Consider the following 27,625-nt stretch of genomic DNA (forward strand, 5'->3'; position numbering starts at 1 on the left):
AGGGAGAGTCAAGCTCTTGTCACGCATTCGACAAAATATTAGCCCATATGTTGCTGAGATGATTTATAAAGTGATGATAGAACCAACCATTTGTTATTGCAGCAATCTGTTTCTTAGTATATCTAACACTGCAAATTCCCGGATTCAACAAATTCAAGATCGTGCTTTTAAAATCGTTCACAGGAAAAATGAAACCGTAAACCGCTGGTGCTCTATAAGAAATGTGATGAAACAACATTGTGTACAAGAAGTCTTTAAAAGTTTAAATGGTCTCGCACCTGAGGTCTTTAACGGCACCTTTGAAAAAATTTCCCATCAAAAGGAAACAAGAGGGAACAATTCAAAATTGCGATTACCAAAAGTAAAAACTGAATCTGGACGAAAAATGTTTTCATTTCAAGGTGCTCTAGTTTTTAATGACTTACCGGAAGAACTAAGGAATGAGATATCTATTTTAAATTTTAGGCAGAAATGTAAATCGTTTTTTATGGATTCGTAGGATATTAAACAACCACGTCTATAATTGATAAGGACTTTTCTAATATCTACTTTATAAACTCTATTTAGACAATATATTAATATTTTATAATTTTATTATAGTTTTTTAATACTTAGTTTAACAGGTCCTTGAATGATAGCAGCTATACTCTGGTTAGCTGATCAAGTAAACCTGTATAAATATTGTATATTATTATTATTAGTCTGCCAAAAACATGGAAAACGCGGAGTATAAATGTTTGGAAAACACGGAGTCAACGTAAATTATACATATATTCATATATTGTTGTAGCTAACTACATTACGTGTCCTTATATCACCTTAAATCACACCAAAACTGCCAAATCCAATTTCCTTTTTGTCTACAATATCCTCCCATTTAAATTGAGGAATATTATTTATGTTTAAGGATAAGTTTTTTTGTCATTTATTTACCATTTGCGGAATAGCAAAAACGTTACGCGAATTTAACGCCATGTTGTTTAAAACACGCTATCAAATTTGCATAATTCACGTTGAGTCATTGACCACTGAGCTTGGCAGACTTCCAAACATTTATACTCCGTGTTTTCCATATTTTTAACAGACTTCGTGTTTTCCATAATTTTTGACTCCGTGTTTCCCATATTTTTAACAGACTCCGTGTTTTCCATAATTTGTGGCTCCGTGTTTTCCATATTTTTAACAGACTCCGTGTTTGCCATAATTTGTGACTCCGTGTTTTCCAATATTATTACGTCAGACTCCGTAATTTTGACTCCGGGACTCCAACTCCGAAACTCCGGCTCCGGAACTCCGACTCCGTGTTATCCATGTTACCAGGTATAAACAACATAACAAGAGTATCCCAATTCCGTGAATAACCCGTCTCTAGTATATATCGGGCCATTATCAAAGCGCAGGTTGTTTGGTGCGTATATCCACGATCTCAAAGACTCAGAACCATACAGGGTATGCTTCGCCTTGTTTCAGGAAAAGCAGCAAATGCAGGAGAAGAAAGTCCGGCACAGGGGCGCTTGAAGCAGTTTAGGCCCTAGGGCTGTTGCTCCTATTAAACAATGTGAGGGTTCTTTGATGCGAAAATTGCCCAAATGCAATGTTTCGATTTTTTTTCACTCCAGTTCATGTTCATTTAAACGCGTGGCGAACGTAAGTTAAAAAAAGATATTCAAAATGTAAACAAATCGTTTGTTTACATACGTCATGACTTCCTCTCTAATTGAAGTTGTTATGGCAACTAGCGAAGAACCATAACAACCTTTGTCAAACAGAAATGGTTTGTTTATTTTTCCAGCGATCAAACGATTTTCGCACAGAAATGTAGCCCAACTTTTCAGTTTTGGTTGACAACACAACAAATTTGAAATATGTTGTCCCCGAAAGGCAAACGAACATCAAACTTAGATGTAATGGCAAATATGGCAGCCTCCAGAGCGGCGGCTACTTACTTCGACAAGATTGAAAGATATGAACTGCAAGAAACTTTGGCGCATTCGTCTTATGATTGCCTGTTATCGACCGAGGACACTAAAATACCTGTAGAAATGCCTAAAGGTTTGATAAGTAATATGAATATTGCTTCGGACTCAGACAAATGTCTATTTTTATTGCCAGCGGAAGAAGGCATTGATAGCCTAGAACTGAGAGAAGTTCACCAGATCGTTAGAGAATTAGTAACAGGTATTTATGTCCTTAATCAAACACCTTCAGTGCATTTAGAGGCTAATTATGATGATAGCACAGCATGTCACCTACCTCCTGCCTACTGTGATACTAGAGTTGGTCAACTCCTTATTGAAGTTGACTATTTGATGAAAAGTTTATGGCATGGAGCTTATTTTCCAAAGGATAAACGCACCAAGTTTGCCGAACGTTGGAGACATTTGGTGAATTTAAACTCGCATACAGGAGTCCCAGAAACAAAGCGGAACATTGAACTGATTTGGATGGAAGCAGGGTTTATGGACATGTCTAAGGATCCAAATTATTCCGCTTCTTTTAAAAACATTCCAGACATGGCAAGTAATGATGATTTACAGGTTCAAGAACAGATGCATGTTTTTACTAAACACATTGAAGAGCTGTCAATGATCATGACATTTCATCAAAAAAGTATCAAACATCATGACAGCATGTTTCTTATTGATGCTGATTACCACATAAGTAGTGCTGTCAAATCTGATAGTATTGACCTGAAATCTGCTGAGAGATTACAAAAATATCTTTCAAAACATGAGAAATTCATTCAGGAAACTTTGCCAATCAAGCCAGAAGTGCGACGCCAACTTCTTTTGCTGAAGTTAATAAGTTTTCTTGTGCCATTTTTTGTTGCACTACGGAAACGTTGCAAAATCATCAACATTAATAAACTACTACCAGGGTTCACTTTTGAAGAATGTAAAACTGAGAGAGAGTTTCCACCTTTGGTGATATCAAAGAATAACAAATGGAAACATTTTGTGACTGATGATTCATATAGCCATCTTCATGGTGGTATCTTAATTGACAGGAAAACTGCACCAGTTTCAGAACTTCAACATGATTTGGCACAACATTATGATGAGATTTGCAATGAAGCACTGTCGAAATTTAACAAAATCATTGATGCCAAATCACCAATGTTGGAGAAATACCCGTTATCAACTGTTACCATTTATGGAACAGAGTATTATGCAATTGCATTTTACTTGGAGACATTTTATCCAGTTTCTCCTAAACAACCACTCTGGGTTCATGCTCATTATGAAGAGATAAATAAGCTGAAGAGTAAGAAGCTGCCAATTCAAGAGTACCTTATTTATGAACTTTTCAAGAAGAGGTTTGGTACTCAACAAACAATGAATCTCAAGCACCATTTTGCTGGTCTCCAGGCAGCATGTCAACGGGGAATGGTGGGTGTAGCATATAGTCTAGGAAGGAGGCTCCCTGCATCAAGGTTATCCATGCAGGATGTAAGTGGTTTGTCACTGATTCATTATGCTGCCATGTACAATTGGCCACAAGTTATTACACTGCTGGTTGTAAATGGTTGTGATATCAATGCAAGAAGGTTTAATAGCATCCCATCACAACAGGGTGTAGCTCCTCTCCATCTTGCGGCAAAGTGTGGTGCACTTGACAGCTTATCATGCCTCCTTGGTTACAAGGCTGATGCTTTGCTGTATGATATCCAGGGTTGGTGTCCTGTACACTATGCTAGTTATTTCAACCATCGAAGCTGCCTTGAACACCTAGTATGTAGGAACAGGGACATGTTGGAACTTAAGGCAAAAAGTGGTAAGAATGAAACCCCAATTTTACTGGCTGCCTCGAGTGGTGCTCTAGATGCTGTGAAATGCTTACTTTATCTTGGTGCAAATACACAAGCAGAGGATACAGAGGGAAATAACATGGTTCACATTGCAGCATTACGTTTGCATACAAACATCCTTGAATTCTTTATTGGAAAGGAAGCATCAACTCCAGAAATGTCTGTTTGGAGAATTCTTGTTGATATGTTGAAGTCAGGCATTGCTAAACGACAGTTAAATGCAGCCAAAGCACTCAATGTTTTGTCTGTTGTCAAGGAAGGTAAAATTATAAATAATGTATTTTCAATAATAATTCAGTAAAATATACTATATATATACACTATATATGCTGAATTCTAGTACTAGCTAGCTAGTTTAAAGCACAGTTAATAGAGTTTAAAGCAAGCGAGACACTATGCAGATTGAGGTGTAGCCCAGCCAGAGGATTTAGTCCCAGCTGAGCCTTGTTCTCCAATCTTCATTGATCACAAAATTCTTATCCTCACGATCTGCTCCAATTGAAACCACCTCATCAGGTACCTAATGTAACCTAATGTAATTTTAATTACCCAATGTGCACTTTATAGAATATTGGAAAGATGTTTTAGAAGCAAACGGTGTTCCCGCCTTAGTTGCCCTACTTGATACCAAACATGAAGTAATTCAAGCCACAGCAGCATCAGTACTCTGTAATATTGGTGAGATCGAGGAGATCCGTAGGGCAATGTGTAAAGCAAATGCTGTACCAATCTTAGTTACACTTCTTCAATCTTCGATGCCAATCATTCATTCCCGAGCTGCGGTCATTCTTGCTGATGTCTCGTGCGTAGGCAATACCATGGAAAGTGTTGACCAAGGTAAGAAGATCTGTTTTGTTTTCTTTTGTTTTTTTTTTGTCAATCTCGTTATCACAGTTTAACGAAATACGCTAAGTCACTAACGTGATAAAACAGCAAACCGAGTCACAGAGTCAGCTCGCTCCCAGTCACCCAGGGTGATAGAGTTACTGGAGTTCACAGCTCTCTTCTTCACTGCTTGCGTTAGCTAGTTAGTGCCCTGAATCGCGCGGACATGCAAGTGAGGCAACAGGCTTAATTAAAAGTCTAATGGCTAATGTTGAATGCTAAATTTTCTTATGAATTTAGCGGGACTACGATGTTTGATCGCGTTACTCAAGTCAGACGTGGAACACGTTCTTGTGAATGTTGTTAACTGCATTCGTGTATTATGTGAAAGTTATCAAGTCATTCAAGAAACGTTTGCTCATATTGAGGATGCCTTGGTCACACTTGTTGAGCTGCTTGGTACGTCGTTGTACAGTTTCCGTACAATAGGACAGAGTATACTGATAAGTGTACTCATAAAATATTCTTTCGTGTTTTAGAAACGAACTCCAAACGCCTTCAGGCTAACACTGCCTCTGCTCTTAGTGCGATTGCCCGAGACAGTCGCATCAACCAGGATCTTATTTCATCGATACCCGGTGCAGTAAAAGGTCTAGTTGAATTGGTAAACTCCAAGAATTCTGTATGTCAGGTGAAAGCAGCGAGCGCCATTGAATCTATGGCTCAAAGCAATTTTAATGTTCAGAGATTGGTAGAAGATGCTGGAGCCGTTAGACCTCTTATAAGGTTGCTCAAAATATGGTCCATCGAGGTCAAAGAACAAGGTACACAAGGTTTCCATTATTCCATAAGTAACATTTTAAAATCAGTTCCCGCTGCGTTTCACAATTTCTCAATTATTTTACTGTAGGAGCTAGTGCACTGTGGGCGCTTGCTGGCGATACGTTATTGCGACAAAAGCATATTGCTGAAATGATAGGAATCAATATTCTCGTGGACATGTTGATGTTGAAGTCTGAAAAACTTCAGTTTATCTCAGGAATGGCGATCATCGCATTAGCAAAAGAAAACTTTCCAAACCAAAGACTCGTTGTTAAAGGTGGTGGGATTCCTCCACTTGTTCGTCTCCTACGAGCCACGTCCACTCCACCTAAGGTAGGGAAACGGTTGATGGAAGGGTGGCTCTGATTGGGTAGTGCAAGTAAAGTATTATTACTCTAACTATCCGTTTACTCGAATGTCCTACTGTAAACTGAGCCTCACTGCATGGGCCTGCAATAGAATTAGCATTATTGCTTGATCTTTACTGAACAACTTCTAGATTCTGTTAATGGTTGTTGAAGTTCTTGGTACTCTTTGTGTTGGAGTTGCGCATCAATCTCATCAAGTCATTCAGATGGAAATAGCGAATGCCGATGCTCTGCCAACGTTGGTTAATCTAATGCGGAATTGTAAGGATTCTCTGTTGCAGGTACGTTTATATGAAGCACGTTCAAAATTACATCAACCAAACTGCAAAACTGTGGAAGTTTTCGAGTGTCTCTATTCTTCGATTTGCACCATGCATGAAGTCCATCTGTATTGTTGTATCTGTATTTATGTTTAGGTGGAGGTTGCCAACACCTTGAGCAAAATAGCATTGAATAATCCAAAAAGTCATGCAATTCTCGTAGAGAAAACGCAATTCCATATTTCTGAGCTGCTTCATCTCTTGCGGTCCAGTAATGTTGACGTTCGTCTCAAAGTTGGAACGGCTTTGGGGACATTTGGCTTCAACAACACAGCTACCCAATACGCCATTCGTAATGCAGGAGGAATTCCGATGAGCTGTTTTGAAGAATTCTTGGTTTCTCATGACGAGATACAAAGAGCTTATGCTGCATTTCAAACTGTGGTTTTGGCGCGTGTTATTGAAGATAGCGACCCGGTATATTTATGCATTTAATCTATAACAGGACTGTTTTTGACCCTTAACCAGTCGTATACTCGAAAAATATATACGTTGACCGTAAAGGGTTTTTTCTATAGGTTGAACTATCAGCTCGAGGTGTGGAGTGCTTAGTTGGGCTTCTCAAGTCTGAAGACGAAGCAGTAAAAACATTGTCAGCAAGTTTAGTTGCTAGTTTAGCGCATACCCGAGCTGGGATACCTAATGGTCTTATCACTGCAGGTTTGTCTCATTTCGACAAGTTTTGTTACAACCTCCAATACGACTTTGAAAGGCTGAACGCATGCTCTAAAATGTGACTACTCGAAAAATAACAGAAAATTGCTTTGTTCAGCTGATCTTGTATATTTATTTTAAAAGGTGCCATCGGCTATTTATTTCAAAACTTGATGTTGGCGAATGAACAAGTGTGTCGCAGCGCGGCAGTTGCATTAGGTTATCTATCATTCGATGGTTCTGGTGCACGTGAAATGCTCGTGATCTGTCGTAATAAACCTGGATTATACTCGGCTTTGAAAAAGAACTTGGGTAGTGGGAAAATGTGTATGGAATTTGTCGATAGTTGGCAAAGAGCGGTAAACGTTGGGTTGCCGAGCATCAGGTATAGATTTTTTTCCGACTTTCACCATGATGAAACCTTTACAACAGTATCTTCATTATTTAGCTGCACATAACTTATATTACTTTTCTTTGCATTCTAATTGTCAGTATTTCTGATTTTCATTTATAGTTTAGAGATCAACGGTGGACCACCAGTTCCTCGGCGTTTGCCAATCGAAGAACGTAAGTTTATATCAAACATCAAGGTGTTGGTAACCATGCAGTGTCTATACCAGGGCACTTATATATAAGTGCCCCGGTCTATGCAGTTCTATCGACAGTGTTATTATATACTCTAAAAGTTCCGTTGAACATTTTTGGAAAGTTCTTTGAATCGTATCGATGAAAAATCCCCACTGCATCACAGAAACTTCGGCAGTTCGGCAGTGTAAATCATAGCAGAGTAAAACGTAAAACTATTTTTTGGCAAATGTAAAAAGTTCCCGCAGAGTTATGACTTATGTCCTTGATTGTTTTTTGGCTATAACAAGACCAAGGGCTATAATGTGGCTATAATATTCTTTTACTTGGTATATAAAGTACATCCACACATGAAAATAGTCAATGACAATGTATTTTTAAATCATCTCCTCCACAGGTCTACGGCGACCTATGACTACACAAAGTTTACCAACATGTCGGGAAAAAAATCGTCGTGAGAGAAAGCTTGCTGTAAGATCGTGTGCTTCAGCACCTGCTATCGCTTCGTCCCACAGAGCCACCACAAGACCAAAGTCAGTAAAATGGTTACGAGAAGGAGTATCAGAGCATACAAAAATATTAAACATGAGGCCGACAGTTGAAAACAAGATAAAACAGAATATAGCCAGTGCAAGTTGAAGAAAGTTAGTACTCTAAATTGTTTTAGCACGAGATACTAACAGCGTGATAACAGCGTGACCATAAACAACACGAAGTCAACCAGATTTACCAGAAGTACCAGATTTGGACTGTAGACTGCAAGAAGTTTTCATGAAGTGTTCTACAGAACACTTATATATACTGTAGTCAATAATATAATTTAGGATAGACAAATTGAAATAAAATATTATGCAAGGAATGAAGCCTATGGAGGTCTAGGAGATGTCCTCAGTGCCTTGAATGGCTACAACATGGTCTTACGTTGTGTTTGCATTAAATTACAGAATTTAAACACAAACAAACTCTATAACCTAAATTTATTTATGTAACTTTTAACTGTAAAAATATTTATTGAAATGTACAAATTATAATGACATGTGGTTACACGTTAAAATATGATAAAATTACTATCATATTTGTACAGAACGACCGATCATCGATATGAACCGAATAAATTAAATTTACAAATTTACAACGTTTACTGGTTTCAGAGTAGGTCCAATTTCCAGTCCTACAAAGAATGGACAACAATATACCGACCTTTTACTTCGAACGAAAAGGAGAAATATTCAATTCTCGCGAATCTTGGGAAATAGCTATATACGAAAACGTAGAGAAAAAACACTTTGCCGACATTTAACTGTGGATAACAGGCATTTGGTAACACATTATACCACGTCCCCGAGCTAAATAAGACGATGTTATTATTTGCTATTTCAGTTTTAACCGAAGGTGGGGTCATAGCGTTGCTGTGGTAACTAAATCTTCATGTCCACCGTCATATGAACCTCGGGCTGTGACAAGCAAGTGAAGATCTGGTTCATTTAGTAATCCCTTGAAAACTATCACACACTCGTAATCAATGCAGCTCCTATAACATAAATTGCAAAAGTGGACGAGCGTGTAAAAGTAGACGAGCGTGTAAAAGTGGACGAGTTACCCGTTGTGACTAGAGGTCTAAAGCGGTGGAAAAGCTTGTCGGATACACAATCACGGGTATTGTACATGCCATATTAATGACAATAAATCCGACAATTACTAGTTACGACACCACCACCGCCAATAAAAGACAAAAGACAGTGTACTTACCTGGGAACAAACGTAAGCTTGAGCAAGACATCATTGTTGCTGACATTAGAGATATGACCCTCAAGGAAACCACATGTTGGTTCAACACCAAAAACTTCGCGACTCTCAGCAGGATAACGAGAATCTGAGATATCGAGGAAGGCAATGTTTAAAACACCGGCTGTCTCGAAATTTAGTAGGTGCGGACTTTATGCACATTGATAAATCATCTCATGTATATTGTGTAAATAACCCAAGTGCGAAGGACGAGTCATGTGGGGAGTATGAAGGAGCATGTTGAAACAAAACGTCTAATATGGTTATATTTTGATCCTCCTGGAATCATCAAACCAAATAATGAGATAAATAACCTAATAAGAGTAAACAACGAAGATAAATCTTCTATATACTCTGCGGGTTCAAGCGCCAGGGTAACCATCCTTTCGTGAAAATAGAAATAATTTTTATGATGGTAGCAATGGTATTATATCCTAGCTTACCTTTCTCTACAAACCAAGAACTAGCAGATTTTCCAAAATTGGTCAGCTTCACGGTCATTACCTTCGTGTGTCCAACGAGACCCACACCAAAATCTATTTTTTCTTTAGAGAGTAGTAGATGAGGCAGTGAAACAACAGCAGTTAGCGGTAACGTCTGAAAGAAATTGTTAATATCATAAATCTACCATTAATATCGTAGTGGCATATCTATTAACGATCAAAAATTCTCTTTTCATAGCATAATAGTAAGGAACGGTTTCAATTTTTGAAATTATATCATACCTGTGTGGTTTTATTTGAAAACATTATCTGAAGATTCTTCTGTACTTCAAGCACTGGTAATAATCCATTTTGTTTTGACTCGACAATATCGCTAATTTGAGTTTCCTCAAATAACATATCATGAGAAAGACAGAACCCAATAGAAATCTAGACGTTGAAATTTACCATATCGGTGAAAAGGATCAACATTCATCCATGCAATTTAAGTTAAAAAAGCAAAATTTTGAGTTTACCAAAGATTTTTTCCCAATAATCACATACTTTATAGTTTGCATGTGTGTTGAATCATGAATTTGCGTAATCGCTGGTAAACTTATTTATTGAAATTTAACTATAAATGAAACTAAAAGCGTCTAACCTGGACATTTCTTCTTGGTTTCAATGATATGATCTTGCTGGATGTTATTTTAGTATTGTCTTTAGTATAGGCAGAGGGTGGAGCGCTGATATCAAGTATGTTAAATGGTTTTTCGACAAGCATTCGAAATGACACTAAAGCATCACTTGTGTTGGTTAAGGTATAATAAGATGTTTTGTGGACTTCTTTCATTGTCTATAAAAGACCAATAAGACTGAAATAAGGGAATAGACCGAAGTATATCGAATTGTAAAGAAACTAAAAAATTCAAGTTCAAATTAGGTCAAAGAAAGACCAACTAAGAAGAAGACATACCTCAAAGATACTACCATTGGATGTTTTCAATAAGTCACTTGCACTTGTCTCAAAATGCGTACCATCATCTGCCGCAACAGACAATCTACACATGCACGAGTGAAAAAGAGAAGATTAATCATGATACAAAATTCAGCTCATGAGAAGGTTTCAGTTGACAGGCAAAGTAAGAAGGTACTTTAATAAATGAAACATAGTGTCCGAATTTTTATGTAATGAAGCTCATTAAAACCCAACTCATTAAAGAGGGATCAAAATCCCCTGTATATCGACTCTACATCAGTGTCTTTTGAGTAATACTATCAATTAATTATACTGTATGATGAAAAAATCTTAAGTTCAAACTTGAGTTTAAAATTGATTTCTGTAATGCAGCATACAATACACAAACAATTTATGGCATTTTCCGGCTGCAGACTTTTACTTACATTGCAGGTTTTATAGATGCAGTCATATTCAACCTGAAAGGTTCTTTATATCGTCCAGTACATCGCTTCACAAAACAACTCTCTAATTCCTCCTGTAAATTAATTTAAGCTAGATGAAACGACATGTAAATATTTTCCTATAATAGGCAACTTAACTAACAAAGATGCCAAAGTAATAGTGTTTCATGCGGGGTTTCCCCACAGTGAGAGCAGAATATATGTTGTCAAAGATTGTAGTTTCGTGAACGGTATTAATACGATCAATTGCTTGTGAATGATAAAGAAATATTTAATAACTTACAATACTATCCAAACTAATGAAACCAAGCGTAAATGAATTGCACACTACATCAGACGTCATATTTGAACAAGGTGTAAAAACAACTTTGAGATCAGAGTGCTTTCTCGCAGGAACAATCTATTATGGCGAAATAATCCAACAAAAAATAATTAAGATGGAAACACAGAACATGCAAGCTCATTCTTCTCATCAGAAAGCGTGAAAAAGCACTCGCCACGCTTCCCGAAAGTCGAGCAATTTCCATTTCCGTGCAGTATCACGGAATCCTGCACGGAAAACCATTTAGCATTTTCTTTATAAAATACCTACAATGAAACGACGGTCAAATTTCCCGCGCAAAGCGGCATTGTAAACTTTCCGTGCAGGATTGTCTCATACTGCACGCCTACGAACTAATCAAATTGCGTGTTTCATTGTAGCTATTATATAATAATTATTCATGAATTTCATAATGTATTGTACAACATGAGAGTTTACCTGTTGTGGTTGTTTAATCTTGAAAGGCACGTTTTCTTGTCTACCAACATGTTGACGAACATCCACAGTAACTAGAGGTACATCACTGCCGTGTTTAGCGGGTACAACGTCCTTGCCATCGACTATCTTTGGGTGGGGCTCTCCAATATCGATAATGAGATCAATTAATTGATCATCTTCTTCATCGATATTATAAACTTCCCAATCAAGACGGATATCTAGGAGAAAGTTAAAAGCTGACATAGAACTGCCAGTTAATGAGTGGAACTCCGGAGTGACGTTTACTAACCACAAGGACTCGTATTATTGACTCGAAGTACTCGTTCAACGACTGGAGCCCCAGAAACATGAGAACCAAACCTGGTAAAACAGAATAGCGTGTGTTATAGTCATGCACCAGGGATATACAGAACAGTTTAGTATACACATATACGTATTTCTCTACTGCATACTACTCGATCGGGGCTCTGGATCAAATATAATTCCTCAAGCAACCTTCATGATCCCCTCTGTAATGCAACCTTCATGGTCAGTACAGATAATACTTGGGGTTATATATACCTAACAATTGGCGATATTTCCTTCGACATTTGAAAGTTAAGAGGGCATCCTTCAACAGTCAAAACTATTGGAACACGTTTATCCTCAAGTCCATGAACCTAAAAATGAAATCCTAATCACGTGAACCGAACAAAATATGACCTTGAAAGCAATATTAGTTAAAATCCCCAAACCATCGACCACATATTTTCCGAATTTGCAGTCTTGCAATGAAAACTATGCGGTAAATTGTCTTCCCCGTATTGTTTTTTGCTCACTCATGCCAACTCAGAAAGTGTCTTTATGCATATAACACGTGTAATTCACAGCCCGTTCCACTGCCGCCTCTTTAAGACACTTTCAAAGGCACATGCATAACTCAATATGATGATACGGCTGCATCAAACACTATAAAATACCTTGCATATAAGGTTATCCGAATATTCCCCCCACATATCCGTATAGGCAGTCACTTCTATAGCACATTCTTGATAAGGAAGTAGTTCACCACAGGATGGTCGACAAACGAAAGCTGCCCCTCGGCCATCTCGAAGTAAAGAACGAACAAAGTCTAAACAAAACAGAAAACAATATATTGTAGTCGCGACTTTTTATCCTACTAATAAATTCCGTGCAGTGTTCCTTCACTCCGTTGCTTTATGCATTGAGATGGAATTGTAACGACAAAGAAAACGACAGAGTTCTTGGGAATTCCTCTTCTGAGAGCAAAGCTAAGCGTTTCGATGTTTACCTGCTTGTGACTTTGATGGCGTCTTACTTAAAGGATCAGCAATATTAGGAGTTTTTGCCAATATGCTATGTCCTCTGAAGAGAAATGACTCCGAGTTAGAACTATATGCATGGTTACAAATGGGGTGGTGTTGCAAAGACCACATACGTTGTGCAGGCTGTGCACATACGATCTGAATATTAGAGTACTTCGATTGTAAGTTGGCTATAGGCTGCATGCTAATTGTAAAACGTGTATTGTCCATACCGGCTGTACATGTACATACCGAATATTCCTCTTGGCAGAACCTTCTGAAAGAAAAAATATAATAAATTCTTGAAGACAAAAAGGGTGACTCACAGCAAAAAAAATCTACTTTCTCTCTGAAGGTAACTTTCTAACTTAAATAGGGGACAATAGGCTGCAATATCCTTTGCCTCGTGCTCTGGGATCAGGGTTTACAGTTTAAAGAGATCAATTTACCTGTTGGCGGGGTTGGTGTCCTAGCAGCAGAAAAATGTTCCACTGAAACATCGAACTTTGTGGCAATCGCTGTTTTATTTGTGAGGATTAGCAGAGCTTTGGGCGTGTCTCCAAGATTGGTCTTTCCGTAGTTTAAAACAAGTTGGTTTTCATCTTCAGATTTTAGATTATTCCTGGGAAATTGGATACCGTGTAAAGTATATACAAAACTAGAACATCAAATTCTTTTGCGTAGAAAGTGAGTTTGTTACGACTGCTATCTTGACCGTAGAGGAAGTCAAATGGAGGATGTTCGCAATAACTCACAGTTGAAGCCCTTTGTAGAATATCAAAGAACACCATCTAACAAAGCTTAAGGATTTTGACCAGTGCATGCAAGAAAACAGGAATAATGATAATTTATACTCACTTTTGATCCTCCTTCTGAGGGGTATCGGTCCCAAAGGTAACCTGCAAGCCACGTATTGTTCCAGTAAATGACAAATATAACAACTTCTCCATTCCCTCTGCTTCGCAAACAGCAACAACATCATTTAAAAGACCTTCTTTTGATCCGGTGAATAAAACAGTAAACGTCTTTTGTTCTCTTGGTCCAAGGTCCCAACTACTTGGTTGGAATTCTACTGAACAGAATTGTGAATCGTTGCCAAGGCACTAAGACAAGAAAAGAAATAAATCAGATTCCTCTTCGCATATATATCACTTATATAGTCCTGGGGCCGGTTGTATCAAGCCCGTTTAGCTTAAAAGGTGGATAAGTCAAAATTAAATAACACTCTAACATGTCTCTTGAATGAGTCAACTTGAATTCTATGCACTGAATACGTAGTTGTAAACAGTATCTTTGTATTAAAGTAAAAAACATTTAGTTCGCTTGTTAAATAGAACGATAAACTTGCTTTCTATTTTGAACTTAACCACCGTTTAAGCTAAACGGGTTTGATACAACCGGCCCCTGCACTATAGCTTGACTGGTCTTCATTATATACTGACATTTTTCCATGAAACTTTAGTAAACATCAATGTTTTGTTCTCCAGCACAATTTCCTTTACAATAGGCACATCGACATAAATTTCTTCAAACGCAACATTCGATGATAAAAGGCATATTTCTGGTTTTTGGACCTCAGCTGTCGCTCGTATGTAACTAGAAGGGAAAAAATGCAATGCATGCCTTGAGTTGTTGTAAGTTGCAAAGCAGATTCGCATTGCAACAGGCAATGCGATAAATACTTGCATTGCAGTTTGCATGAAGGGTTAAATCTAGCTTCCTCATAACGAGAAAGACGGAGCTTGGCATGTCGATTAAAAATATAATTGTTATTAACTAAAGTTGAATTGTTATTAACTGAATACAATTTAGCCAGCCAAAAAATTTTTTGCAGATCATGCACACAAGTTGCACGCATGTGGGACAAGTAAATTGCATTGCAAGTGTCAGGAAAAAATCAAACCTTATCTCACTTCCCACAACATCACACTGAAACACACTTCTAACTCTCCTACATGTCAAGGGCTTAAAGACAACTTCGACGTCAACTCTTTGAAACGGACCCAAAACTCCATGGTGTGGACTAAACTGAAACTCTGAAGGCATTTCTTTGTATCCCTATATAAGAAAAATTTGGCGAAATGCTGGCAAATTGTGTGAAATTCTCTTGTGCTAATTCTATACGTGGATTTTTGATGTCAGATCGGCATGCATTTATAAGCGCCTGCTTTGTCAGACTAATACTGTTTCGATATCTTATTAATGGAGATTTGAGAACATACCCTCAAATTCCCGCGACAGGTGTTCTTGTGTATGAGCAAACTCAATTCCAAGTTCAAAGCGATCGAGTGGTAGAAACGGATATACTGTAGACCCATGCACATAAACGTATTAGAGCTAGAAGGGGCAATTACTCTAGGGGGCTAACTCAAACATTCCCAACCAATATCACTCAAACCTTGTCAATATCGATGAGATTATAAGGCGAAGCTTCTTTAAGAGACCAAACAGCAGCAACTTCAGAAAGATTTGTTATAGCCACGGTTCGAAGAGCCGATCTAGAGAACCGCACAAGACCAAAGTCGATATCTGCGTTGTCTACTCTCACAAGCGGACCCTGCAAATGAAAACAGCAGAAGAATATGAACTCCTGATGTGCCGAGACCTCAGCCACTGTTGCTGCCTCCACTATACTTCTCTAGCATACAGTGTAGTAGCAAGACTGCATGCTGTTTTATTTTTCTGAATAAATATATGAAGTTATCTATCATATGTACTGTACTGTCTTCCAATGTATACCAATTAAAAATATATCCAAGATTTCGTTAAAGAGTTTTCTGCATGTATTCTTCAAAAAGAAATATTAAACACTACCTCAAAGTTAGCCTTCACGTGGACATACACGGGGTCTGATGAATAATTGACGTCACATTTAACTGTTGATGAAAAACTCCCTGCCTTTGTTGCGCAAATACTGAGTTCGAGCGTCTCCTCTTGGTCAATATCTACAGCATGCAGATGAAAGAAGGAAATATAATTTTTCAATGTCTGTATATTAGCCTGGATAGAGTTTCTACTTGGCGTGACCAAATAATGCAGTGAATAAAACCATGGGGGGGGGGGGACTACTATCCCAGCAGTCAAAATTAAACTCTTACCAAGGTCACCTGACTTGGGTTGAATGTCAATCACAGGTGATGTCTGCCATTCATAAGATGTTTTAGAAACACTGTTGTTCTTTATCTGAAAAGTTGAAACATGCTTGGTGATATGCATGGCTGAATTCAGCTGGTAGAAGTGGGGCAGTTATCCATGCAGTTATTAGTTTCTCTATTTAGGTTCTCAGAAGAAAATTCCTCAAAAACTTTAGGAAGTTTTTCTTCCTTTCATGACAACCAAAGAACGATAAAAGCAATCCCCATACTTTGGTTCTAAGACTGTTTCTAGACTCGACCAAAACACTACAAAATCCTTTTTTGTTGCACCTGTCTGTCAACTGAAACCTTTCAATCACGTCATTGCAAACCTTTCAATCACGTCATCATGAGCCTTTGTCAGGAGAGGTTTAAAATTGCTCAGATAAACCAGTAATTCGTAAGAACGTTGCGCATGAGCAAAAGCCTACCTTAACATCAAATTTGTAGGTTTTTCCCGCCAAACGTTTTCCTGGTATTATAAGAATCGGTGGATCAACCATAACTTGAAAAGGCTAGATTTGAAAAAGAATATTTATTATAACATTTAGCTACTGCATTCACAAGTCGTAGAACCTTTAGTTACACCAGTTAGAGATGTAATTGTATTGACAAAACAATTCGCAAAACAACGACGCATAGAAATGGATCAAGGAGTCACTTCATTTCGGTCATTCAATGATTATCATATACCAGTTATCCCATACAGCTGCATTTCATAGGTTAAATACATTCATTTGTACCACATTCTTTAATGTTCAATGATCATTCATACCTTTGAGAACAGCTTAAACTCAACCTTCATTGAGGTCACGTCCTCATCTTGTTGTACGCTTTCAGCTGAACTTGATACTGGAATCTTTTCCAGCACGAGATGCGCCACGCTGTGGAAATCACCAATCTTAAAAAATCAAACATCTCTTCACTCTACTTGTCAGTAATTGAAAAGACTTGACGTGCAGGTTCAGAGATGGCAGAAATTCTGCCTGCTTCCATTGAGTTTACGTCGCAATTATTACACTTTATGACAGAAAAGAACAGCCGTGCAAATATTTTTCAAAGCATTGCGGGCAATCTTGGCATAAACACATAATTAGCATAATGCACGGGCGGTGACGGACTTGGCCGCCTAAGGGAAAATATTCACCCATGCATGTAGACTAATTTTGTTCATGTTTTTATAATAAAAAACCCAGAGAAAAATCATTGATACATCAATCAGAAATCATGATGCAACGGAGTTGATGATGACACCCAGCTCCACTATATAAAATTTAGATCTGGAGCTACGTACCTCGGTTGGCGATGACGTCACTTCGAACTGGAAACCGACATCAGGCTGGAATACACCTGAGCTTGGCTTAATGCTGAATACAGAGTGTTTCTCTGGTGCGAATTGTCTGTTTTTGTCATTCTTACAAGACCTCATGCGAGGCTTCATTATTTTCCAATAGAAAGGAAGGGGAACGTTGCTGTAATAAAAAGAAGACGAAAATGCACGTGTTTATGAATGCACGTGTTTATGAATGCACGTATCCTTGTTACCTCTAGCCATGTACTCATAATCAATGGCAAACAGAAACTTTGAACAAAGGTTTGCCTAACAGAAAAGAAAATGATTCTTAAGAACGAACCTCATATTTTTCAACACCATTTTCTTCCTAACTGTTGTACAGGGATTTTGATCAGAGAATCTGACGAGATGATTGGCGGACAGATCACAACTTTCGCCAATCACAGCCTGGCTGATTCCTCCATCTATTGACATGAACTGCACTCTTGCCGTTTGGCCAACACCTTCAAAAGTTCAATGTAGACATTAACAATAGCGAGAGGATTTAAAACAGAAAACATAATGCAAATAAATGCTTTATATCACACTAATTAATTTACATAATAAAAAAGGCATACATCATACAATTTGGAACACGGTAAATACTGGTACGTTCGTCACAGGAATACATAATTATACCTTGAATCGTGAATCGCTTTACTTGACAATTATCACAAACCATGTAAATTTCGTGCTTGTAATATTTTGCACTCACGGGTTGGAATGTTAACTAAGGTGAGAAAGAGAAACTATAACTTGCATTCTCTTGGTGGCAACATGCAGATATTCAGAAAATGAATTTAAAATTGAGATCCAATTCCATAATCACCTTGAGCAAAATTTCCTCTCCTTCAAGCAATTGAAACATTGCTGGTTGCACGCAGAAAGGCTCCAGAGCCAAGTAACCAGGGTTAGCTAAACTCCACTGTAAAATATTTAAACACATGCGGAGTCACTAAAGTTATAAGAACACTGTGTGATTTTTTATATCATCTTTTTTTTAGCAATGCAATGCTTCTTTTCGGTACGCATCACTCCTGCCTCCCAAGTTCCTGGTATTGGGCAAACAGTACACTTCACTATAGTTGAACTAGTCAAGAATCTATATTCTCTACCTTCCAAGACGTTGTCGGCCACTCAGATTCATGCAAAATACAAAATCGTCCAGGACCACCAACGTTGAGGCACTTGAACACAACAGTTTTGTTTCCACCAACCAAGCAATATCCACAGTCGAGTATTGTAGGTACTGAAGGCAGATAATATGAGCTACAATTAACTTCATGGTGGTACAATATTCTGATGTCTCGCAGGGATTGGGAACAAGCAAGAATAGGATGAAAGTAATGGTGAAGGATATATAACAGCAAAAAAGCATAACAGATCTGTTATGCGAAATTTCATCTTTTATTTCAACCTACTTGTTAACTGTGGTGGCTTGCGTTTTCCAAGTACGGCTATATCTAGGGAATCATCTAGTTGGGTTCGTATCTGTAAGATATTTGTAGAGTTTAACGAATTGAAAACCACTATACTAGATCACGTTATATAATTGCATGCCTGCATGATTTTGCAATATTATGAACAATACTTGTAATTTGAGATATAGTAAAGGTATCATTTATGTGAATCACTGCAATGTAGTGTACGCCGCAACATGTTTACGTACTGTACCTGTACTTTGTCAACATAGTCAGTCAAGGAATCAGGTGCAAACTTCACAGCAAATTGACAGCTCATGCCTGGTGCTATGATTCCGTGTTCGGCTGGATATTGACCTAAGACGATGGAGAGAAGAGTCACATGGAAAATCAAACTCACTCCAAACCAAACTAAACATGCAAAACAGTAAAAGGAGCTAAGAGGAAAACTATAAATCGGTGGGGACTTTCCCATCATCAACATGATAATTACACGCGTATATGTGTTTGTCAACTTACCTAGTCCAATCGAGAAGAACTTGGTGGCTGGCGGAAGAACACGGATTTGACGGGACGAAGAGGACACATTCTTCAGTTCCAGCTTAATCTAAAACATTACAATTTAGATCAAATATCTATCATCAGCCTACGTCAGAAAGGTTAGTCACAACGTTTTATCCATTTGGGGTTGGAAGACATTTATCTTAACACGGGTACATCCATGCATATGTATATAGTAACAAATAAAACCAGCTACATATTTATACTGGACAAGTTTACTCATTTGGGAATGTCTCTGGACCATTTACTATATCATGAAAGTCGAGTCCATAACTGTATTACCTCGTAAACCTTCCCTACTTCATATTCCGTGAAAATCACAGGTGATGGCGAAGGAATAAGGACATCGGATGACTTGACAGACATCACTCTAATACATGAAAAGGCATAATAGGCAAACTTGAGCGTGGGTGCATGGGCACATAGGAAACGAATTACGATGAAGTCACGATAAGAAAGTATATAGTCTACCTGGCAGTAAGTCGCTCTTTATTCGATGATTTCTTGGGTTCGGTTTTAATCAAAGTTGGATAAGAATTAGGCGGAATATTACGTGGATTGCGGAGATATTCGACTTTAGCATTTAGTTTTTGTAGATCAGTCCTCTCCTGGTGTCTTTGATCGGGTTTAATCGAATCACGCCAAGACGACGTCACTCTGGATTTTGCCTGACAAGGACAAACACATTCCGTCGTTATAACATATTTGACGACTTTTATAAAAATATTAAATCCCCAATTCTGCATCAAATCCTCATGCATTCAAATTAATTTATTGTTGTATATATGTATTATAGTACAGTTGAGACATGCAGAACTTGGTATAGAGAGAGAAGGCTTTTCAAGAACGTGCATGGTTTGCAAATAGCGTCATGCAGAATGTTTGTGCAGCTGTTTACGAGATTAATCGACTTAAAACTACCAATAACACGTAAGGGAGGCCTGCATGCAGGCCTTAAAAGACCTTCCTGTATTTCCTTGGACGGTTAAATGATGAATGTTGGAGTTAGATGAACAATACTGAGGTTCACTACGTAAGTATACTACCCCAACATATATAGAAACTAGGCTTGTCATCTAAGTAAAAAGCATAGTATATCAATTTTTCTTGTAAAACTAAAGCTGGAGACCCATAATAAAACATATATTATATACGTATATATACGCAGTATTTTCCCACGCGTTTTTAATGACGCAGTATTATTTCAAACATTTAAATATCTCTCATGATGTTCATTTTACAAGTCAATATGTTGAAAGTTGAACCTTCAGTACCTGTAAATTCATCAACGTATAGGGGAGCGTTTACGTTATACCGCGGATCCGCTCGTCACGACACTTTCGTTCACCGTGAAAGAGCAAATTTACTATATATACAGTTCATAATTGTTCAAAATTTGACAGATTTGGTATATTTTAGTCTAGTACATTTGAAATCATCACGGCCGTATAGCAACAAAATTTCACCTGTTCCTATATATTGCATTCGCACATAGTGTGAACGAGGCCTATATTATAGTTCGTATATAACTCGAGAATAAACAGGTAGTGCACATTAATTTGCAATTTGATTGATTTACTCCCAACAAGCTCATCGAGTGCATTTATCAAGATGCTACCGAATGCAAGCCATCTCAACGCTTCATCCTTCCATTCCACCAGGAGCATAGGACTGTCGATAACATCGATCGTTTTAACATTCACATCTACAACTGGAAACTCTATTGTTCTTGTTCTTATATATCAGCACCGACGACTAAGAACAGTGTCAAACTTGATTGTGATGAATGTGTGTATAGCCGACACGCTTTTTGCCGTTCTATGGTTTCCAATGAATGCATATTACTGGTCCAAAGCGACATACCCTGGAGATTCCTTGTGCAGTTTTATTGGAGTCCTCGGTCTCCTGTGCTCTATGGTATCAATACACACCTTGGTGTTTGTCAGCATCGAAAGGTTTTTGGCCACGAATTTTCCGCTGCAACACAGAGGACGCTTCACTATGACTTGCGTTAAGTATGGTTTAGCGTTTATTTGGATATGTGACATCTTTTTGACCACCCTTCCTTTCGTGGTTGCCAAGTATACGTATCTCGAAAAATTTTATCACTGCGTCAACGACTGGTCAGAGAATAAAGCATCATCGTTTGCATACTTCACAATCTCATACCTGCTTCCTTTTCTTGTGATTCTTTTTTGCAACATCTATATTTTGCGGGCCGCGCGGAGATTAGGGGGAGGAATTCACGCAGTTCACGTGATTTCGGCATCAACAAAGAACAGAGCAAAAAACGCAAGAATTCGCCACGAGAGATGGGCATCTTTCGTTGTTGGTACAATCATCTCGGCATTCATCATCTGCTGGACTCCGTACACCATCGCGGCACTTTGCTTCCAGGTGAAAAACTGCAAACTTCCAAAAGAGTTCATGGCAGCGGCAGTGATGATTGCTGGTGTAAATGGATCATGCAACCCGGTTATTTATGGAATCATGAATAAGAATTTCCGCATCGCATTCAGCAGCAATTTGGCTTGTAAACCACGATCGGGAATTAATAACCATTAAACAGCAGGACTGGTGTATAATTACGCAAGTGCGTTGCACAGTGCACTGCATGCTGTGATTCCATTTAAGGAATCAATCAATGAATGTCCCAATACCTAGCTATGCAGTGAATATTCTTAGTGGGCAGTCCCAGTCAATAGTCTTGTAATGTAAAGCAATGTGAACACAAAAAGAACAATGGAAATAATAGGGTCATAGATCCTAATTTACAACTAATACTACATTATTTAGTTATACACTGCGTCTAAATTTCACAAATAAATTACATTGCATTCATTTCTCCTGGTAGTAAGAGCCCACTTTGCCTTCAATAGAAATTCTACATCTTAGGTTTACATGCAACTTCTTTTTCATGCATGTGTTAGAGAAGGATGCTTTACTTGAACAGACGACCAATTTATGTCCCCAAAAAAGAACGTACAATGCATTTCATTTAAAGTGGTTTCAAGTTGAGAAGAGCAGTGCATGGGGATGTAATTACCAAATGGGTGAAAAAGTTTGTTCCGTCAAGAAAATTTTGCCTGTGAAAAGCTACATTCCTACTCCTAGGATTAAGCTAAATAGCAGCTGCTGAGATATTTAACATGACTTGATTATGAATGCAAAGAAATTTCTCGGTACATACATAATACTCCTATATACTCACGCTCCTTGATACTTTGATTGAAGGCTTATCCTCCGTCGAAATTGGTGATTCTGCTGTAAATGGATAGGTCATCGCTTCTGCTGATTCTTCAATATAATTATCCGTAACATGTTCTTTGTTGGTATGAAGAAGTGATGATGTGGTAGGTCGGGCATAGCTTGGCAATGGACACCCTGTTTGATGGAAAGTGATTATCATGATTATTTCATAGTTTATGGCAATGTAGTCTAGCTACATAGGGAGGTTGTTTGAGGTGGATAGTGTTCTTTCAACCTTACTAAGATGATATGTTTGTTTTTACCAAAAGAATTATTATTATTAAAGTTGTTATCAATCCTCTTCTTCATTTTATTGATCAATGCTAATTCTTTAAAGCTTAACATAGTTATCAAATGATAACTGGCACTATCCAGTATCCACCTTTCAAAAAACCCACCCTTGGTTTCCACTTCATTATCATTATTAGTGAACAAGTAAAGCACCCTTATTTATCAGAAGTGAATGACAAGAGTGCATATCACATACCATGTGGAGGTTGCGTACGTTGATATTCAGCTGATATATAGTCATCTGGAGTGATTAAGTTAAACTTCTTCAATAACGCTACATCCATCATGTAACGTAGATGTGATTTTACTAAATGAGAAATGAGTTAATTTACATTCTGGTTCATGATATACTGCAATAACAAAAATCTTTTACGAAAAAATTTTTAAACAACATTTGGAAGCAGTGGCAATGTTTTTGATACATGTATTGATCCTAATGACTCTAATGGCATTCGCTAATTTAATCATTATCAAAACATTCTTAATACCTGGAGGCAATCCTAATGACTCATAATTACTACATTCTTCAGAGGCTCGTTGCAATTCTTGTTCTTCGGAAGCTGTGGCAGCAGCACGTGCTTGCATTATATGTGTCTCAAGCATGGCCAGCTCATCTAGTTGGCGCTGTCGTTCTGACTGGATCTGTACAGGGATGTAGTAAATTTGTAGAGAACCAATAATATAAATTAATATTAGTACTGAGATTATGGAAAGTATCTTTATGAAACAACAGACACAACTTTATATGTTTACAATTTTGTTGGATGCAAAACAACCTCGTTAAACAATTAAAGAACTATCTTTCATCCACTTTTAGCCAGTATGCGTATCTATACAAGTCACTCACACTTAAGTTTCAGCATGCATAGAGTTGGATAAATTGAAATATATTAATGGCTTTTTATTTATCCCTTTAAACATTTTTATCTCGGTGGGCAAATTAAATGAAATGAATCATGGTATTGCCGCAAAGTTTTAAATGCATTATACTATGAATAGTAAGTCACCTTTGCCAATCTCTCTACATACTCTTCGTGGTAACGCTCCTCTCCACTTCGTGAAATTGTTAAATTTTTCACAGTCTGCTCCCCAACACTCTCTCTTGTCAGGTCCCGAAATACTCGCGCCAAAATATGCGAAACATCTTGTGAACGGCCCAATGAAGGCCTCTGAAGGAACATTGGAGGTTCATGGTTTTTATCGATCACACTCTCCATGACTTATATACAATTAACTAACACAAAGACATAGTTTTATTCGCTTGTTTTAACCATTTCCAACATGAATACACCGCCATTTTACTTTCATGTTGCCATAGTAACTTTCAACAAGTATAAGAGCCCCTGAACTCACTAAACGGTGGAGTAGTATAGTCTATGTGAGTAGTGATGTGAGTGTAGCCATCATGGACCATGATTATTTACTATTCACATAGAAAACCCACCAAGTTTGTGATTATTGTAATGGTTAGGCAAAATTTCTGTTAAGAAAATCCCATTTCATTTAGACCGGAAGAATCCTGGGAGGCTGAAGGAGCCTGGGGAGTAGCTGGGAAGTGGGAACTGGTGGAAAAATAAAGATGTAAGTGGGGACATCCTTTTCAAACAAACCGTTCATTCCGGAAAATTTCTGGTTGGGCTATCAAAATATGCTTGTTCCATTAACTTTTCATGTAAATAGTAAACAACCATATATCTATACACTTCGAGTCTTTGACCTCAGGTACAAGACAGATCCGGAATCTTCTTCGTTCGATTTTCGAGTGTTATCATGCAAAAATCCAACGACTGTGTCACATAGGTAGTACATTTCTGTCGTACTGCATAGGGTGGCCCCGTGGTAAAACGGGTGCCTCACAATTTTGGGTATATTCGTACGATACACTCGTGAACCACTGTTAGGTAACGCACGTAGACTGGAACAAGACGTAATAAACCAGCTCTGTTAAAAATAAAAAAAAAATAGTTTCTTAAGATAAAACAATGAACTAACTTAACACTAATTGTTCTCAGCCAAACAGATTCATTTACCAATTCTTTATGTATCACGAATTACGAACATCGTCACGAATACGTACTTTTGTACCGAAGAAAGTTTTTCGCAAGTTGACATAAGTGCTTGAAGAAACGTCGACAAACCATTGACGGTTAATTTAAGCTGTTTACAAGGTTCCATAAACTAAGGAAGACATAGGGTTCGTTAAAAATATGGAATTGTTACAGTCTTAAATTTTGCGTGCATTCAATTGTTTTTGAGTTGATACTTGATAGTGCTTGCCTGGATTTTAAAATCAGCCAGAACATATCGAGTGGTTAGTTTGCCAAGAAATTAATTTACCTTTTCAATTAAATCTAAGAATATATCCTTCATGTCTTTCTGGTGAATAAGCCCAGCACCAATGTTTATCAATATACGATCAAGATTCTATAGAGATTATAGCAGCAACCATGAGTGAAGTCTGATACATCTGGAAAGATGACTTGGGGGGGGGAATAGTGTCAAAAAAATTCTTAAAAGGAGAAAAGTATTAGAAATACACAACTAGCCTATACAGTTTGGTTGGCAAACTTCGCCAACACTTTTTGTCTGCATTAAACGGTAGATAGACTGTATTTTAACAAAAGTCAATACGCCCTACTTTAACATGAGGATCGAACGTCTTTGCGATCTCCTTTGACGCTTTCGTTTTTAATTCTGTAAAAACTGCTCTTTTGTGTTCATCTGCGATATCTTTATCAGAGCTGAACGTTTTGAGGTCCCTGAGTTCTTGAAGGAAGTTTTTATCCATATCAAGAGCAGTGTCGGAGTCGGTGATATCTGCAATTTGACAAGGAAATGAAGCTTCACAGAGCTATACAATTTGCGTTATACGTATTACCATGGTAATTTTCAGTATCATTACTCGGAGAGGGACAAGAAAGGAGCACAAACGTTCCAATACATATAATTAAAAGTATGAATCACACATTACCTGATGAACTGGTCATCCAATTAGTGATCATGTGGTCAACACAGTAAGCACAATCTGCAAACGTTAAGTACGTTAACCTGAAGAATACGAAAACGTTATTACGGACAACACTGAACGTGAAGAATACAAAAACGTCATTACGGACAGTCTTTATAAAGGAGATGTTTGAATTCAATACAATTAATGAACAATAAACCCAGACCACGATTACACTATCAGAAAGAACTATTTTTTTTCTGTTTGACTTGAAAAAGTATCTTAAAACTAAATTTTCAAACGCATGCATTCTACATGGTAGACTGTACATATTGGCACTATCTTTTCTACCATCGATTCAATACATATAAAATAAGCGCTGTAAATTTGGCGATTACAATCAAATCATATACCTTCTCTTTCCTGTTTCAAATTTGTGATACGACATGAATACAATGCAAGCATATAATCTGCAATAAATTATTTGTCAGTATATGCCTGGAACTGATTGTGAAAATCTCTACTCTCAATTACGTTTTAATCACATATATTATGCAGCTAACTTGTAATGGTAGTTAATTCCATAATCTTCAATAATAATGGATAAATTTAATATTCAAGCTCCTATCTCAAGCTCAAGATGATGTCCACTATCCCTTAGTCATTTATAGAGGAAAAACAATAGAAATTCTTACTTTGAAAGCTTTTCTGACAGCAAAAACTCTGTTTTAATGTTTTTTACCAAATCCCCTGTTGAGTCTTCAACTGCTTTAAAAATGTTTTTTATATTATCATACTGTCTTTTACAACTTTTCAAGGGAATATTTGTTTTTTCTGAAATTTCATCCAGGTCTTTTCGTAGTCTGGTTGTCAATTTTTTACCTAATAAGTCTCGAACAATTATGTTGTCAAATTCATAATACCTGTGGAAGGAGAGTGAGAAAGATGCACTATGGTTATTTGGTTTTTGAAACTTGTTGCTCTGTCAAATTACCCCAATTTATAAACTAGCACAAATCATCATTTTCTATCTGACCTTTCAATCAGTCTATCCTGGACATCAGAGGGAATCTGCAGTATAAGTTGTGTTGCTAACAATGTTGGTGTTTGTAAGAAATGTTCTAAGACAAGAAATACTCGATATTGATCAGCAATATCACTTGCAATGATAGCAGGTGTAGCTCCCACTTGCTGAAGGTACCCATGTTTCGTCTGATGTTCTGCAGCTTCTTGTTCTGTTCAACAGAACAATACAGATAAAGACAACTCACAGCATTTCACAAAAAACTCAGGCAAGATAGGACACTTGCCTCTTGCATTTTTTATGAACGGGGGGGGGGGAGGTGTGGCGATGTGCAGTGGGGTTGGTAGTAATAATGCCAGGTTAACAGGCAAGGTCTGTACCTGAATATCCTTTCAGCCAAAGGTTATAAACTTCAAGATCCAAAGTTGTAGGATCAGTCACGAAAACATCCACTTCTTCCATGAAAATGATTTTTTCAATTGCAAGGTTAAGTGTGTCACAGTAAATACACCTTTATAACCTCTATGCTTTTCTATGAATTTTTGAACTTCGAACAATTTTAACTTTTTGAGCCCGCGGTTTTTTTCCAA

General features: G+C 37.6%; 4 protein-coding genes across 6 annotated transcripts; 2 read left to right on the plus strand and 2 right to left on the minus strand.

Annotated features, from left to right (window-relative positions):
- The first annotated feature begins 1,747 nt into the window (after positions 1-1,747).
- Positions 1,748-8,420, plus strand: LOC114526477 (ankyrin and armadillo repeat-containing protein-like). The gene is made up of 11 exons (XM_028548088.1): positions 1,748-4,068; positions 4,376-4,645; positions 4,934-5,092; positions 5,173-5,457; positions 5,544-5,788; positions 5,955-6,104; positions 6,240-6,560; positions 6,662-6,803; positions 6,942-7,182; positions 7,312-7,364; positions 7,780-8,420. The coding sequence occupies exons 1-11, from the start codon at positions 1,866-1,868 to the stop codon at positions 8,019-8,021; spliced, it is 4,311 nt and encodes a 1,436-aa protein (XP_028403889.1). The 5' UTR covers positions 1,748-1,865; the 3' UTR covers positions 8,022-8,420.
- LOC114526476 (deleted in lung and esophageal cancer protein 1-like) lies at positions 8,397-24,896 on the minus strand. Of its 2 annotated transcripts, none has more exons than XM_028548086.1 (37): positions 24,072-24,896; positions 23,553-23,706; positions 23,261-23,371; positions 22,736-22,908; positions 19,996-20,192; positions 19,807-19,894; positions 19,483-19,570; positions 19,217-19,320; positions 18,964-19,033; positions 18,658-18,791; positions 18,372-18,467; positions 18,182-18,272; positions 17,844-18,006; positions 17,504-17,681; positions 16,985-17,110; positions 16,641-16,724; positions 16,174-16,258; positions 15,890-16,020; positions 15,474-15,632; positions 14,979-15,133; positions 14,518-14,671; positions 13,934-14,178; positions 13,525-13,697; positions 13,328-13,349; positions 13,063-13,136; positions 12,731-12,882; positions 12,333-12,430; positions 12,061-12,131; positions 11,772-11,989; positions 11,295-11,411; positions 10,994-11,085; positions 10,566-10,650; positions 10,251-10,445; positions 9,893-10,039; positions 9,611-9,764; positions 9,132-9,255; positions 8,397-8,913 (listed from the first exon to the last, which is right to left on the minus strand). In XM_028548086.1, the coding sequence occupies exons 1-37, from the start codon at positions 24,279-24,281 to the stop codon at positions 8,781-8,783; spliced, it is 4,851 nt and encodes a 1,616-aa protein (XP_028403887.1). In that variant the 5' UTR covers positions 24,282-24,896; the 3' UTR covers positions 8,397-8,780. The 2 variants fall into 2 exon arrangements, with proteins under 2 accessions (XP_028403887.1, XP_028403886.1); XM_028548085.1 differs by having other exon boundaries at positions 13,328-13,352; positions 24,072-24,895.
- Positions 21,026-22,269, plus strand: LOC114526479 (probable G-protein coupled receptor No18). The gene has a single exon (XM_028548091.1). The coding sequence runs from the start codon at positions 21,136-21,138 to the stop codon at positions 22,087-22,089; it is 954 nt and encodes a 317-aa protein (XP_028403892.1). The 5' UTR covers positions 21,026-21,135; the 3' UTR covers positions 22,090-22,269.
- Positions 24,693-27,590, minus strand: LOC114526478 (acidic fibroblast growth factor intracellular-binding protein B-like). Of its 2 annotated transcripts, XM_028548090.1 has the most exons (10): positions 27,416-27,590; positions 27,048-27,246; positions 26,894-26,934; positions 26,707-26,776; positions 26,425-26,481; positions 26,036-26,112; positions 25,703-25,881; positions 25,402-25,488; positions 25,142-25,242; positions 24,693-25,005 (listed from the first exon to the last, which is right to left on the minus strand). In XM_028548090.1, the coding sequence occupies exons 1-10, from the start codon at positions 27,495-27,497 to the stop codon at positions 24,918-24,920; spliced, it is 981 nt and encodes a 326-aa protein (XP_028403891.1). In that variant the 5' UTR covers positions 27,498-27,590; the 3' UTR covers positions 24,693-24,917. The 2 variants fall into 2 exon arrangements, with proteins under 2 accessions (XP_028403891.1, XP_028403890.1); XM_028548089.1 differs by having other exon boundaries at positions 26,707-26,934.
- Positions 27,591-27,625: the final 35 nt, after the last annotated feature.

This window comes from Dendronephthya gigantea, unplaced genomic scaffold (assembly GCF_004324835.1).
Source record: "Dendronephthya gigantea isolate DGI-Jeju-01 unplaced genomic scaffold, DenGig_1.0 000038F, whole genome shotgun sequence".
Classification (NCBI taxonomy): domain Eukaryota; kingdom Metazoa; phylum Cnidaria; class Anthozoa; order Malacalcyonacea; family Nephtheidae; genus Dendronephthya; species Dendronephthya gigantea.